This window comes from Centroberyx affinis, unplaced genomic scaffold, assembly GCF_046629955.1.
Source record: "Centroberyx affinis isolate AG114_WGS23_722 - 3 ecotype Tasmania unplaced genomic scaffold, CSIRO-AGI_Caff_v1 ptg007769l_1, whole genome shotgun sequence".
Lineage (NCBI taxonomy): Eukaryota > Metazoa > Chordata > Actinopteri > Beryciformes > Berycidae > Centroberyx > Centroberyx affinis.
The window spans coordinates 2501-18618 of NW_027283908.1; the positions used below are offsets into that span (position 1 = coordinate 2501).

The 16118-nt window shown below is 42.0% G+C and overlaps 1 protein-coding gene across 1 annotated transcript in view; it reads left to right on the forward strand.

The window, feature by feature from the left end:
• Positions 1 to 1345: 1345 nt before the first annotated feature.
• The window catches only part of LOC139639811 (mannosyl-oligosaccharide 1,2-alpha-mannosidase IB-like), a gene marked incomplete at its 3' end in the record, with an annotated part of 33860 nt that continues 19087 nt past the window's right edge, over positions 1346 to 16118 (forward strand). The window contains exons 1-4 of the mRNA XM_071513959.1: positions 1346 to 1387; positions 2562 to 2656; positions 8419 to 8542; positions 9308 to 9401. Coding sequence (XP_071370060.1) covers positions 1346 to 1387; positions 2562 to 2656; positions 8419 to 8542; positions 9308 to 9401 — 355 coding nt within the window. The remainder of the gene's footprint in view (positions 1388 to 2561; positions 2657 to 8418; positions 8543 to 9307; positions 9402 to 16118) is intronic.

Genomic DNA, 16118 nt, shown 5'->3' on the forward strand with positions numbered 1-16118 from the left:
GGGGTAATTATATACATGAGGTGTTACAGGGTTATTGCACAGTGATAGTTTCTGTCACTGTATGACTGATTTGTGTTCATCAGAGTGACGGCCTGTGGGAAGAAACTGTTCTTGTGTCTGGTTGTTTTGGCGTACAGTGTTCTGTAGCATCTGTCGTGATAACCCTAACCCTCCAACATTCTGTGCACTATGAAGTCGCTTTTAACAACAAGTAGATCAGAGGAAAACATTCAACCTTTTTGCCTCTTTTTTCCCCCTGGCTTTTGTAGGCAGTAGTATTGTCACAGTGCCAGAATTTTGACTTAAATACCAAGTTTGATATCTAAAAATTCAATACTACTTCAAGTACCATCAAGTAGTATTTTACCACATTGACTCGGCCAGCTTTGTAGCAGCTCTTGCACCAGGGTTTTGATGTCATTTGGGTGTTTGTCTGTCGGCTCAATAAGTGCAATTGTTGCATTTTTGGCTCCCGGCTCCAGTTTTGATAACCAGTCTAGGTGGACTGGGATTCAGTTCAAGACATGGTGGACCGGTGCCATGTTTTCAGCTGTTTGACTCTTGACTGCTGCAGTCCGCTGTCGAGAGCCAGACCGCATTCCTGATTCCAATCCTCCTTCTTTTCAAGGAGGATGTCGGTGTCATGTAGCACTAATTGCCCATTTACCACTGTGTCCGCCTAGTTTACATTTCCCCCAATCATTAAGCAATCCATGCTGTATGTAATTCGATTTTTTTTTGTCGAGACACGGATGTGACGATAAAGTTTGCAAGGTGAGATGTTTGAGGGATCACTTCCTGGAGGAGACTTCCATCTCTTCCTGTGGTGTCAGCTGACTGACAGGAAGCAGAGCGGAACGTAACGCAGCGCTGAGAGGAAAACACTCGACTCGGGTACAGTGAAGTAACAATTAAACACTAACTTTGACCAAACCAAGTGAAAGCTTATTGTTTTCTGTGCTGGATTCTCTCAGGAAGAGCGACTGATTTAAAAACCTTTCACCTCCATTGAGTGAAATCCCGTAGGCTGTGACTTGACTTGGGGCATTTTCAGTGGTGGAACTGGGAAACTGGGCATGCTTGTCATCATTGAAATAGATCACAAGATTGTGATGTTTATTTCAACTTGGGCAACATGCTGCCTTCCCTTCACACACAGCTCCACTCGGAGAAGCTCCGGTCTGTGGCAGAGCCTTCAGTGTTGATAGGCTATTACTTGTGACTTGTAACCAATCAGATAGTGTTGTGGGCGGGACAATGAGCGAGACTACAGAGTGGTGACTACAGACAAGAGAGAGGAGCCATAGTAGCATATTTTAAAATAAATTTTACCCTTATCCGAAAAATGATCCGATCCGTGACTCAAAACCGCGACACGATCCGAACCGTGAGTTTTGTGATCCGTCGCACCCCTACTCATTGTGACGTTAGCAGGCAGACTGCTGCTCAAGAAACTGTATTAAACAGTCGCTGGCATGCAGCTATCTCCTCCATGATCGGTTTACTTCTTAATGCTCCAGGACTCACTGTCAAAGGGAATGGCCGTCTTTTTTGGGAGATTTGCAAATTTTGAGATAAGACACTGAGAGAGTCGGGTAGTGCGATCCCTCATCTTCCGTGTGTGTGAAGCCTCATTTCCAACGACAAGGATTTAGTCAAAACCAGTTGTTTAGTCTGAACCGCCGTCGTCGGGAATGATTTGAGATATGTAGTCCGACTTGAGCTTCAGCATGCAGCGTGGCGAACTTCATAAATATGAATCGCTCACCGGTGAGTTGTGTTTGTTTGAGCTTTGTTTTACCTTATCGTCAATTCTACCTCTCCTCGGCGGCCGCGCACCCTACACGAGTCCATTTTAGGCTTTCCGGCTGTCGCTCCTCTCCGGTGGCTGCAACAGGAGAACAAGCTCAGACTCCTTTTTATCTGTTTGATTGGCACGTTGAGGAGAAAAGACAAGGTGCCGGGGCAGATTCCATTGGCCCTCATCTGTCAAGCGAGCGCGAGAACCGGTGTAGTTTCAAAAACGAACGCGACGTCAAAAATTTTTTTTTTCCCCCACACAAGTCTGCATCGATTCGACCTCAGACGTGATAATAGGAATTTGACATCAAACGTGTACTTCAGGTCTTCTTTCTCTTGTTTCTGTCTGTCTCTCTCACTGTAGTTTGACCCTCCACGCTCTCCTTTTTCAACACTCACCTGCCTCAGTAGTATTCTGCCAGCTCATATTATTGTAGCGCGGTCTGAGGGGAGGTTCTGCGTATAATGGGGCTGCCAGTCTCCTCCGTAAATCTGCTCGGCCCTGACGCGGCGTGGCTGTCGTTTAGCCGCCGACTCTCTCCTGACATCTCACTCTGCCTCATTTGCCTCCGTTCTCGCCCTTGTTTCGGTTGTTGTCAGTTGTTTTACGCTTGTACCCGTCAGCTGTTTGCGGAGAATATCGAGCGGCGAGAGCAGACGGACTGCAGAGTATTTCGCTGGACCTGGTAAAAGGGAGTTTTGAATTGAATCTACATTCATGCTCCCTCCCTCTCTCCCTCCCTCCCCTCTCTTTTCTCCAGGTATTCAAGCTGAAGGCGGTCCAGTTGGCTGAGAAGCTGCTCCCTGCCTTCAACACCCCTACAGGAATCCCCTGGGCCATGGTCAACCTCAAGAGGTCAGTGGCGGTGCCGTCCCAAGCCCCTCCGCCTTGAGCACGGGCCGACCGGGGCGTGAATAGAAAGTGAGACGTGCCACTCTGGGGGAATTCCCCAGGATCGCAAATGACAGTCGGCTGAGCAGACTGGAACAAAACCGGAGTCAGACTGTGTCCGTGACTTGATTGGCAGATAGCTTGCTTATGCATGGCTGGTGTGTGTGTGTGTGTGTGTGTGTGTGTGTGTGTGTGTGTGTATCATTATTTGTTTTTTCTCAGGGTGTTTGCAGGTCCTTAAAAAGTCTGCCAAAGTCTTACAATATAAGTAGAGCTGCAACGATTAATCCATTAGGTGTCAACTATTAAATTAATCGCCAACTATTTTGATAATCGATTAATCGGTTTGAGTCATTTTTTAAGACAAATAAGTCAAAATTCTCTGATTCCAGCTTCTTAAATGTGAATATTTTCTGGTTTCTTTCCTCCTCTATGACAGTAAACTGAATATCTTTGGGTTGTGGACAAAACAAGACATTTGAGGACGTCATCTTGGGCTTTGGGAAACACTGATCCACATTTTTCACCATTTTCTGACATTTTATAGACCAAACAACTAATCGATTAATCGAGAAAATAATCGACAGACGAATCGACAATGAAAATAATCGTTAGTTGCAGCCCTAAATATAAAATATTGAAATTTAAGGCCTTAAAAAGTATTCCAAAATACATTTAAAGTCTTACAGTTTTCAGCATGCAGTGACAAAAATGTTTTTTTGACACTGTTAGATAAATACAGAACAGTTAGTGCAATATGCTAAGCATGTTTGTTTTTTTAGTGTATCTGATTTACTAAACACAACTGGACTTCATGTCCCTTAAGCAATTAATTTATTGTAGTTATTCTTCCTATTCTGTCCATTTCACAACATCAGAAACAGGCTGGTATATCAGCTTTGTTCATTTATTTTAGTTTTCTAAGTTTGTCTTAAAGCATAATTCCGGCCATTTTTGACCTGGACCCTAATTTCCATCTTTTTCCATCATAATGATCGATTTTGACCAAAACCTTGTCAACTGCTTCACTACAGAGCTGCTTACATCTTGCCTACGTGCATGGCTCTCCAATACACACTTACACACTAAATAATTGTCTAAGTATACTTGTGAGGACTTTCCATTGACTACATTCATTCCTTAACCTTCACCACTACATGCCTAACTTTAACCCTAATCTAAACCTAATCCTAAATTTTACCCTCAATCCTAAACCCAAATCCTAACCTTAAACTAACCTCTTGAAGAATAATTCAATATTATCGTTTATCGTCTTTCAGTGGAATCATATCGTGATGATATGAAGATATTTTAATATCGTGACACACATTTCTGCTGTCTGAATTGATGATGACAAGCAAATTTTACTTAAAAACTCTCATAAAATGAGGTATGGTAGGAATATTATTTGAATATTTCTGCTTTGTTTGACATCACACCTAACATCACCATTCGGTTCAATGAGATGAACATTAATTTGATTATTTAACTTGATTTTGCATGCATGAACCATATCGTGATATATATTGATATCGAGAAAAATCCTTATGGTCGTCATGATATTGATTTCAACCATATCACCCAGCCCTAGCAGAAACCTTAACCAGAGTGTCTGCAGGTCCTTAAAATGCTAGTACCAAAATCCAAGGCCTTGAAATGTCTTAAGAACAGTTAAATGTTGTGTTAGTTATAATAGTTTCAGCTTTTTCCTCAGTGCAGTACTTTACTAATAAGAAAGTTGCCTGGTTTCTGTTTTTTTTAACTCTTCGGTCAAATTTCTGGGTTGAAACTTGTGTAACATTTTCTTTGAATTGGCATGAAAAAGTCTTTAGTCACTCTGTTAACCTGCAACACCATAACAATCTAGCTCCCATAACGGTAATGTAGCCTCAACCCCAAGTGTAACATTGCCACAGCATTTCTATCTCTTTCTATTCTTCTTACTTCTCTTTTTTTCTGCCTTTCAGTGTATCTGGGTGAGGGAGTGTGTTTGTGTGTATGTGCTCCTCTCTTTCTCTACCTTCTGCCATTTGCCACTGCTGTCTGCGGTATCTATTTATTTATTTATTCATTGAATGAAACAATGAAATGAAACAAAATTGCTTTATTAATCTGCAGCCTGTGTTGTCGCTAAGCACCCTGGCTCCGTGTGTGTGTTTGTGTGTGTGTGTGTGTGTGTGTGTCTGTGTGTGAGACCAACATCTTGTTGCTTTGTGCGTGGGTAGGTTGTTTAGCAGGATGTGTGTTGAACAAGAGAGGCCTGCCTCCTCTCAAGGTAACACTAATCCTTTAGAGAGCAGAAGCTTTGTGTTCTGTCTTAATCTCCCATTAGACAAATACACAAACACACACACCAATAACAGGCCTGGAATTAAGTCGTTTTTTGGCCTTTGACAAATACAAATTTATTGGGGCATCGCGGTAAAATGTAGGGCACCAAGGCCAAAACCAATGGTTATTAAAATCCTTTTTTCAGTCCTTTTTCCTCAACAAAATAAATATCCTAATAGAAAAATGAAGTGCTGCAGTGTGATACAGCACATATGTAAGATGGCTCAGACTGCTAAGTTAGTTACATGTCCAGTAACACACGATAACGTAAGTGTAACCCAGGTTATTTTCTGTAGCTACAAATTACAGATGTCCCCTAAACGCCTCACATGCAGACTATCGGTAGACGCTACAATTTACCGAGGTTCCCTAAACGCCTCACATGCAGACTATCGGTAGACGCTACAATTTACCGAGGTTCCCTAAACGCCTCATATGCAGACTATCGGTAGACGCTACAATTTACCGAGGTTCCCTAAACGCCTCATATGCAGGCTACTGCTACTGTGTTTTTGTTGCTCGATCTCAACCCGGTTAATTTTGCTATATTCTTCATTACAGCGGCTAATTACCCGCTGTACATTTAAACTGACTCTAGTTCTGCTCAAGCACTCTCATAGCTCTCTCCTTCTTTTAGCGACTTTCTCACTAATCCCACAGTTGTTTACACACTTTTCAGATCTGCTAGTTACTTAGCTTAGCAGTTAGCGATAGCTTTAGCGATGGCTTCTCTCTCTCCCTCTCTGTTTAATTAATAATTAGCTGTTAACGTTACACATACAGTACCATGCAAAAGTCTTAGGCTCCCTAGATTTTTTATATAAATTTCTTATAAGTCTTAGATGTTTATTTGTTTTCTGCATTAGTGTGTCAGTAGACTACTGTTTATTGTAATTTTTGATATTCAGAAACTTTTCATTTCATTAGTTTTGAAAGCATCTTCGCTTTATGGATATCTTTGACATATGCCTAAGACTTTTGCACAATACTGTATATTTGCGGGAGTGGCAGAAATCTGGTGCTACTGTTGATGTCCAGCGTGATGACGGAGACACTGGGAAACGTGAGTTTGTTTATTTGCTGCGTCACATGTAGTTTTAAACAGCTTTCTTTTAAGGGACAACGGCCAGTTGAAAACAGGGCAGCCAAACTGGCCGTGTGGAGAGTTCATTTTAGAAGGGGCATACAGCCACACTCCGGGGCATCCACGCCACTGGCCGTTTGGCCGTTGTATAATTCCTGCCCTGCAACAATTTGTACACATTCGAATTACAACCAGATACAAAACACACTTGAATGAAACACAACACATGAATCTCTCTTGATTACAGGCAATCTGTATCAAGTCGGCTTATTATCTCCCGCTGGGTGAAGCAAGGCTCCATTATGTGATTGCTATCATGAGTGATTGTGAATCTTTCAACCTCTTTCTTGTAAAAATCTGCTTTTTTAATCATCAGAAACATACGTTTCCATGACACCATTAAAATACCCATAAGCCTGAGTGTCGATCAAGTGGTCAAAAGTAACCCTTAAAATTCCATAGTCGCCATTTTATGGTGTAACCTACCAGTCAAATTACTATAGTAAACAGTCCGAGGACCGTTCTATCCATTCAAGTTCTGTGTCTGCTCCAGAACAGCCCATAGTATCCTAACACCCCGCGGGCTGTCGGAAAGAAATTCCGTCTTACCGTACAAGTCTGATCCACCGTTCTTTCAAGGATTTACTCTTTGGGAACGTGTAAAACGCTGTGCAATCGGTTACAATCCGGCACAAAACCATTTTTATCTCAGAGAGCCGGCCGGTCAATGGAAAACGGCCTTGTGGCGTAAAGCACCGTGCAAGCTGTGGTTCTTTACCGAGCTAAGGCTGTTATGTGCACAGTCTTGTATCTCTGTTTTTTCCTTGTTTTTGTCGAAATTCAAAATGCAAATTCAGTTTAGTTATTCATTACCGTTCCATCGTAAATCACCAGATCGGTAGAATGCGTGGAACCATATGGAGCCCACCTGTTTGGAGATCTGGGTGCTACAAATAATCGTCAAAAATCGTCTTCCAGAAACATGATGACATCAGGATTACCATATGACTAACCAGCTCCATCCATCCATCACACTCGCCCACCTGTGCCGACAAACGTGCCTCACCTTCCCATGTTCACACACACACACACACACACACACACGCTCCCCTCCCACACACACACACACGGGATTTGCGACCCATTAATGCTACATGCACTCATGTAAAATTGAAGCGGTTCCAGATGCCTCTTGTGTCACATATGGTCATGTGTAAATGTCGACTGAGTGACACAGTGCAGGTAGTGAACCTGTTGCACAGACCTGCGGCGGTCTGCTATTGGCTGGTCCTTGTGCCAGGTGATGTCGCCTTCATCATCACCTGGCACAAAGACCAGCCAATAGCAGATGGCCAGCTCAGTACCCTACTTTTCGCCATTAGGTGTCAGGCTTCACCACAGATTTGGGTTTGGGGTTTAGTTACTCTTTAATGTAATGGTAATCTCAAGATCCTTGTTTTTTTTAATTTAGTCTCCTTCTTTGAGCTCAGCGCCCCTTGCTGTGGTGTTTCGGCACGGCACGTCCCACAGATCACCTGTCAATCACACAGTGGGGGCGGAGCTTGGATTTTACTGTTGCTGCAGTTTGAGTTTCTCTTTCTCTAAACTCTGTGGGAGGTTTTGTGCGAGCTGGAAAGTGAGTGTTGAAGGCCAGAAACCTCGCCCCCCCCCCAGTTGAAGTAATGGTGGAGTCATTGGTATTGATCAACAAGCCTATCAGCCCCCTGCACATATATTATGGTCGTTTTGTGCTATGGGACTGTATGAATCGTACTTATTGCCCCTTTATCTTTGACATGTGTAGTAACACTTCTCTGTTTGTGTCTTCCATCTTCTCTTTCCTCCCGTCTCTTTCTCTCTCCATCTTTCTCTCTCCCAACTTCCCCCCTGTCTCTTTCCTTTCCCGTCTCTCACTCCGACTCTCCTTCACTTCCTCCCTCCCCCTTTTTCTCTGTCTCCATTTCCCTCCATTTTATCTTGGTCTCCCTCACTTCCACTATCACTCCCATCACTCACTACCTTCCACAACCAACCAACCTTCATCTCTCTCCCTCTGTCTCTCTGTCTCCCTCTGTCTCGGGTATGTCTCTCTCTCCCTCTCTCTCTCCATCTCTCTGTCCCCCTTTCTCCCTCCCTCTCTCTTCATCTCTCTCCCTCTCTCTGTCTCTCCCTCTCTCTCTCCCTTTCTACCTCTCTTCATCTGTCTCTGTCTCTCTCCTTCTCTGTCTCTCTGTCTGTCCCTCTTCTCTCCTCATCTCTCTCTCCCTCTCTCTCTCTCTCTCTCTCTCTCTATCTCCCCCCCTCCCTCCAGTGGTGTTGGTCGTAACTGGGGTTGGGCGTCGGCAGGCAGCAGCATCCTGGCTGAGTTCGGGACTCTCCACATGGAGTTTGTCCACCTCACCTACCTGACGGGGAACCCTGCCTACTACCAAAAGGTACGACTGTGTGTGTGTGTGTGTGTGTGTGTGCGTGTGTGTGTGTGTGTGTCATGTCTCTGTATACTTACATTTGCATACTTGCATGTATGCATGTAGTACTGCAGCATATCTGCATGGTTTCTGTTTTTTGTAATATCAATGTTGATGAATATTCCCCTTTCTGTCACATAAACCAACAAAACACTGAAGATAAATTTCAAGTGTTCTTGGGTTATGTCCAATTTGGGGGAAAAAACTGTTAGCTGATATTGATTTGTGAGATATCAATATTTCAAAATTGCAGATGGTTGGGTTCTCAGAAATGTTAAATTTTATTAGTGAAAGCCAACTTACTTTGCAATATTGCCAAGAATCTGAACACTATGATATAATCACTTTAGTTTCCATGCCAGCTATCCTTTCTATGATAATAAACTCTATCTATCTTGCACTTGTCTAAAAGCAGAGTTTACAAAGCGCTTTACAAAATGGTATAAAATCAAAGAAGAGTAAAAATAAATACAAAAAGGAGATAAAAACTGGGAAACGCATTCAAAAGAAAACATGGTTAAACAAATAAAACACAAAAAACAAGATAAAATTAAAAAGTGGACAAAATCAAACCATGATACAAAAGACGGTCTGTAAAAAAAATTTTTAAGAAGAGATTCTTGAAGATCGTACTGAATTAGCTAGACTGGGCTAGACTGGACTAGACATTTTTCAAAAGGTGAATATTTCAGTTTGGAATAAAACTCCTAATGCGTCATCTTTTCGTCTCAGGTGATGCATATCCGGAAGCTGCTAGCCAAAATGGACCGTCCCAACGGGCTGTACCCGAACTACCTGAACCCCCGCACGGGCCGCTGGGGGCAACGTGAGTACACCTCCGCTTTACATTTACAAAGAGCAGATTCAATATGGATCTTATTTTTTAGGTTCTTTAAAGTAGCCGCCCTTTGCCTTGATGGAAAGGCAAAGGCTTTGGAAAGAAATTCATACATAGGATCAACTTCACTATTTATATTTGTCTAAGAAAAGAAATTCAAGCATTTAAAGGAATAGTTCACCTAAAAATGAAAATTCTGTCATCATCTACTCACCCTCATGCCAAATGAAACACAGGTGAAATTTGTTAGTCCATATAACACACAGGGAGGCTGCAGCACAACTTGGTAGCAGCCTTCTCCAAAACAACTGAAGTCAATGGGGACCTGTTCTTTAGAGTTCCAAAACAAAAACAGCCAAACAATCACACTGTGAATAGAAAGACCTATACACCATTATTTGTTGCAAATCAATCAGCTGTAGTTCAGATTTGCACTAAATGATGGTGTAAATATACTGTAGGTCTTTTTGGAACTCTGAAGAACTGGTCCCCACTGACTTCAGTTGTTTTGGAGAAGGCTGCTATGGAGTTGTGCTGCAGCCTCCCTGTGTGTTATATGGACAAACTTCACCTGTGTTTCAACTGGCATGAGGGGGAGGAGATGAGGACAGAATTTTCATTCTTGGGTGAACTATTCCTTTAAGCAGAAGCAAAGATCAAAATGGCTTTAAGAGAATGAGAAACACAGAACATTCAGTCAGCTTTGTAGCATTTTTTCCACAGTGGTTCTGGTGTTTGTCTTTATCGGCTCTGGAAGTGAAATAGCTCCATATTTGGCTCCCGGCACCAGTTTGTCAACCAGTTTAGTTGAACTGGGATCCAGTTCAAGACATGGTGGACTGTTGACGCTCTGTTTAGTCCAAGCCTCCTCCTTCTTCTGCTTCTTGTAACCGTTCCAATCCGCACAGTTTACGCCCTTTGGAAGCAACATTGAAGTGGAATTTCAGCTTGCAGAACACATTTGGTGACTGTTTGAAATGTTTATAAAATTCAATATTGATTTGAGCCTTTCACAGTGATATCCAAATAGTGTTGAAATTCTAGTTGTTGTGACATTTACATTTTACATTTTTTAGGCATTTAGCTAAAGCTCTTATTCAGAGTGACTTAACACTGTGTGCAGCAGTAGAATATGTTTCAATTTCTGATTCACTGATACTACAAGCAACTCATTTTAAGGAGTGCAAGAGTCCAAACTTTATTGTGAACAAGAGAGTGAGAGAATGGCAAAAGCACAACCTCTTGCTCTCTTTCTCTCTCTCTCTCTCTCCCAGTGCATGAGGTTGGCCTAGATGCGCTGTCTCTCGGAGCGAGATCAAATGAATGATTCGTAATTGATATGTTATTCGATAGCCTAATTTTTATACAAGTAATATTCATACTGGTTTAAATAAACAATTTGATAGTATTTCCCATCTTTGCTGAGCAAGAGTTTTGTGCGAAAGGAATTAAAGGCCTGACCCAGATATAGGCCGGTTGAGTTCAGTGTTTGAAGCAAATAAAAGCCCAGGCTGTTAATTGAAGTTTTACGGTAAAAGCTAAGGAGAGGGGTAGAATGGATCTTAATGAGAGCAAATTGGAGTGAGTAGAGGAGGGAGATGGGAGAGAGGGAACACAGTGTTTTCCAATATATTGATTAGATTTGGGCGGCCCGCCCAGGGAAATCAACAGTTTCCTGAGTGAAGTTTCGGGCGCTGTGATGCACTAATCTAAAAACAAATAATTAAAGCTGCTGAGGCACTGAAAGCCTGTTGGTGAACCACACCGACCACAATTCATTCTTTCATACGACGAAACACATGGAGACGGTCAGACAGCCAGACTGGACAGGAAGTTCTGTCAAACTGAACAGAGAAAAAAATTAGAAACGGAGCCTAACAAAACCTGTAGAAACCACTGCAATATTTATTATATGTTCAGCCTTCTTCCAAATTTCACCAGCAGCTGTCATTGTTTTATCAGCCAAATACATTTTCAGAATAGAGTAAGATCTCAAAATGATGACTAGTGACCGAATAGCAGAATAACTCTCCAGACACAGCCAAGGTTTTCAGGCATGTGGCTGGCAATTATCCATTCAGCCAATCATGTGGCAGCAGTGCAGTGCATAAGATCATGCAGATACAGGTCAGCAGCTTCAGGTAATGTTCACATCAAGCGTCAGAAGGGGGAAAAAATGTGATCTCAGTGACTTTGACCGTGGCATGGCTGTTGGTGCCAGACGGGCTGCTTTGAGTATTTCTGAAACTGCTGATCTCCTGGGATTTTCACGCACAACAGTCTCTAGAGTTTACACAGAATGGTGCGAAAAACAAAAAAACATCCAGTGAGCGGCGGTTCTGCGGACGGAAATGCCTCGTTGATGAGAGAGGTCAGAGGTCAGAGGAGAACGGCCAGAATGGTTGGAGCTGACAGAAAGGCTTCAGTAACTCAGATAACATCTTTACAGCTGTGGAGAGCAGAACAGCATCTCAGAATGCAACACGTCCAACCTGGAGGAGGATGTCACTTTGGTAGCCGGTTGACACTGAGCTGAAAGCTGATACCGACCCAGTATTAGTAAGGTGTTCCTAATAAAGTGCTCAGTGAGTGTATATCACAGTACAGGTGTTGTCACTGACTTATCTTTCTGTTTCTGTTGTCAGGCAACTGCAGCACTATGAAAAAGTGATTTGATCAAGGGTCACAAAATGTGAACAGTACAGAAATTACTGTTAGCCTCGGTTAGTCAGTTGGCAGTTTGTGACGCTCAAGCAAATGTTTTTAGTCTGAGAACAGAAACAGAAAGATATGTCACTGACAACACCTGTATTGTGTTACACGCTATTTTGAACCACAAAATAAGTCAGAGGAGACAGACAGTTGACTTTTTAACATTGCTGACAATGGTGAGAGCCGATATATAACCTACAACAACGAAGCGGAAGTACATCAGCCATTAGGGTTGGGCGATGTATACCAAATTGGCGTATGGGTGGGGGGGATTTTATAGACGAACAAGAAAAGATGTTCTTCCATATGTCCGTAATGAAACGGACAAGGCTCTCATGTGAGCTGCTCTAGCACTAACATTTTTATAAATACTTTCTTTTATACTTTTTACATGTATGTAGCCTATGTTGGACATTAATTACTATTTCTATTTTTTGCACATTTGAGCCCACAGCCCATCTCACCTACTCACCCGGTCTTTCCTTACTTTTCCTCCCTATAGCCTATGCTTAAGCAACCTCATTAAGCAGATCATCTGATTATAAAAGAATATTTTAAATACTAGTCATAGTGACGTAACTGCAGCACTTCGCTTCATGTTTGGTAGGCGTAGCAGTCGACTCCTACCTTTTTTGAAATTTCGGTTCCTAGGAGAGAACGGGAGAGTAGTCCGTTGTGTCTGTCCGTCTCTGTTCATTTCAATTCACTTTCAATGAGAGCTGTCCGTTGTCCGGGCAACGCTGATGACACGCCCGTCTCCGTCAGATTTCCGTCCGTTTTGAGGGACAGAAAGTTGACCCAGTTGAACTTTTTCTTGACAGATTCGTCACTGCATATCAGAGGCGTTTTTTTTTTTTTAAATAGCGTTTACGTTCCAAAACAACCCAACGGACAGAAATCAATCCGTTAGTAATTCTGTCCGTTTTCTGACGGATCAATGTGGCTGGAGTTCACTCTGTAAGTAAGTTTTAATCCTCAGTTTTGAGATACAAATAAAGACTCACCCCCTGATTTACTAAGGCAGGCGCAAACCAGGTAGATTTAAAAATATATTTTATGTCTGTGCCTAAATGAAAACATGCTTTCACTGGGCAGTAAATAGTGTGATTAAATAAGCTGTTTTTCCTTTAGTAAATCAGGTGCAAGGTGCTATTATAATAATTCGAATAAACCCATTCCTTGCACTCTCTGGCTGACACTCCTTAAAAAACATATTCATCAGTTCTAAGGATAAATGTTTTGATAAAGCTCAGTGGTCGATGACTGTCGGCCATCGGACCAACCCTATCGGCCATGTTTGTGAAAAAGGTTTATTTCCTATCTGGAATTTAGTGAATGTTACAAAATAGAACTTGGAGTCCTTTGAGTCATCTTCCAAACATTTATTCTGAATATTTTACATTTTTCCTCCAAAGATGCACTCTGAATGTTTCAGGTTTTTGTCCAAACATTTCCTAGGAATTTTTTAGTTATCGCCCATGGTCATTCATGAGGGAATATCCAAAATTCCTTTTTTGTTTTTTTGAACAACATTTCATTAAAGCTAGAAGAGAAGCACTGAATAGAGACCAGGATGCTGCATGACAGGCACGTAGAGGATAGAGGTGTATTATCTTAACATTCCAACAGAATATTAAAATATTGTGGATATTAAAATATTCCTTTTTCTATGTGCCTGCCTTAGAAGTACTTTTTTTAATATAGTGTTTTAATGTTTCCCTGTCAGTCAGATATGACTAACTGCTTATCTCTGTCTTCGGGTTTACTTTCTTTTGGTTCAGTTAAAGGAAATGAAAAGATGAAATCAGTTTAAAATTGAATTTATTCGTCTTGTTTTTATGTGTCCAGGGACCCCGAGTCCCGACGGTAAGAGATTGCCGAATTAAATCTGTATTAAATATCGTAAAACTCCCAAGTAAAGAGGGAATAGACAATACAGACAGAGGATAAGACAAGAAACAAGTATCGCTCGCTAAAAAAAACAACTGCTGTGGTCTAGCAAGACGAAGCCTCTCTCTGTTTCTTTGTTTTACTTGTCGACAAAACAAATGGCACTCATGGATGGATGGATAGACGGATGGATGGATGGATGGACAGACGGATGGACAGATAGATAAATTGAGGGGCTCATTAAGGGATGGATAGGTGGCTTGGCAGTCAGATGGATGCAGTTGTAAGAGCGCAGACTTTGGGCCGACTGCAGGGCAAAATAAATGGATGGGAGATGGAAGGACGGATTGATGGATGGATGGATAAGTACATTAACAGATGGATAGCTGCTGAGCTGGATGGCTGGGCAGGTGATGATGGATGTTTTGTGTTTGTTTCTGTGTGTGTGTGTGTGTGTGTGAGAGAGAGAGAGAGGTGTTTGTCTTCAATTAATGCATGTGTGAGTCAGGGAGTGTGTGTATGTTCTTGTATTTGCCAATGTTCTTCTTCTTCTTCTTCTTCCTACAAGGACATCTGCCTTCCCATACATGAAAATAAACCAAACTTTGCACATAGGTCCAGTCCCATGCCAAATGTACTCAACTGGAATTGTAGGCTAATAGTCCAACCGTCTAAAGTTTAAAATTTCATTAAAATTCATAACAAATAAGTCATACGTGCTACGGCTTTGCAACTTTCACCAAAATGTAGGCCCAAGTGAGCAGAAATGTTCAGATGCTTCGAGCTGCCAGGAATTATGAAGTCCATCACTCTGTTTTTCTCAAAAACTAAAATTAATTAAACCTATCTCCTCCCACATTTTTTGCTCAATTGACACCAAACTTGCTACACTGCATCTTCAGACTGTCCTCCACAAACGATCCAGCCAGATTTTTGAATTATCAAAAATTGAGTCCACAGTGCATCAAAATATTTTACTGTAAACAGCTACTGCAAACAGCTACTGCAAATTCTCGCTAAATAAAATTGAATTTTTGACAGCATTTGAATTCTGCCCTCATGTAAACTATTGCAGTCAATGGAAATAGAGCATCTTTAAACATCTGTTTTTCACTTATGGAGCAATCAATCTTTGTAAAAATAACTTACAGACATCTCTTGTCAGAATCAGAATCAGAATCAGAAATACTTTATTGATCCCCGAGGGGAAATTGGGTAATTGGGTGTCTAGATGAAGTATGCAAATTCTCAGAATTTTGTCTTGAATACGGAATATTTGACACTAGTTTGAAATCTGCCTTTACATACATGGACAGCTGTTATCCTGCACCCTGGTGGTTGGTTAAGTCTTAGTGTGAAGCCTCCTCCAATTATCCCACTGCTCAGGTAGCTCAACACCATCAAGACTTGCCATTGGTGGTAAAGGTTGTGAGTTCGAACCCCTGGTGCTGCAGAATGAACATGCTTATGTCTACTCAGGCATTGTGCTGTGTGGGTTAGAGACTCATTATTTCAAAGATACTTCAAGGTTTAATGCTAATTTTGGTCCGGACAGGTCTGCTGATGGATCCTCATGTATTTCTCATTTGTCTTCCTCCTCTTCCTCTTCTTCCTCTTCCTCCTCCTCCTTCTTCTTCTTCCTCTACCTCCTCAAAATGCCCGGCCCCGACTCACCCCTGGGCAGCAGCTATAATTGTCTTTGTGTTCACGTCTTTGTGTGTGTATGTGCGTGCGTGCATTTGTGTTTTTGTCTTCATGAGCCAGTGCGTATGTGACTCAGGGAGTGTGTGTGCGTCTGCATATGTATTTGTTTTAATGCATCAGGATCTGTCTGTGTGTGTGTGTGTGTGTGTGTGTGTGTGAGAGCAGGTGCACGCATTCCAGAGTCCAATAGGTGCTTGTGTGTGTTTGTGCATCTATGAATACCTGATACTGCGTGTGTCTGTGTATGCAATTATGTCTTCTTACATATCTATAAATCTACTTGTGTGTGTGTGTGTGTGTTGCCTGACTCTTTGCAGGCTTTAATAAAGGACACTGTAATTAGCATCTGTGCTGCCACTCCACCTCCTCGCCTTCACCGGCTCTGTTAATTACTGCAAG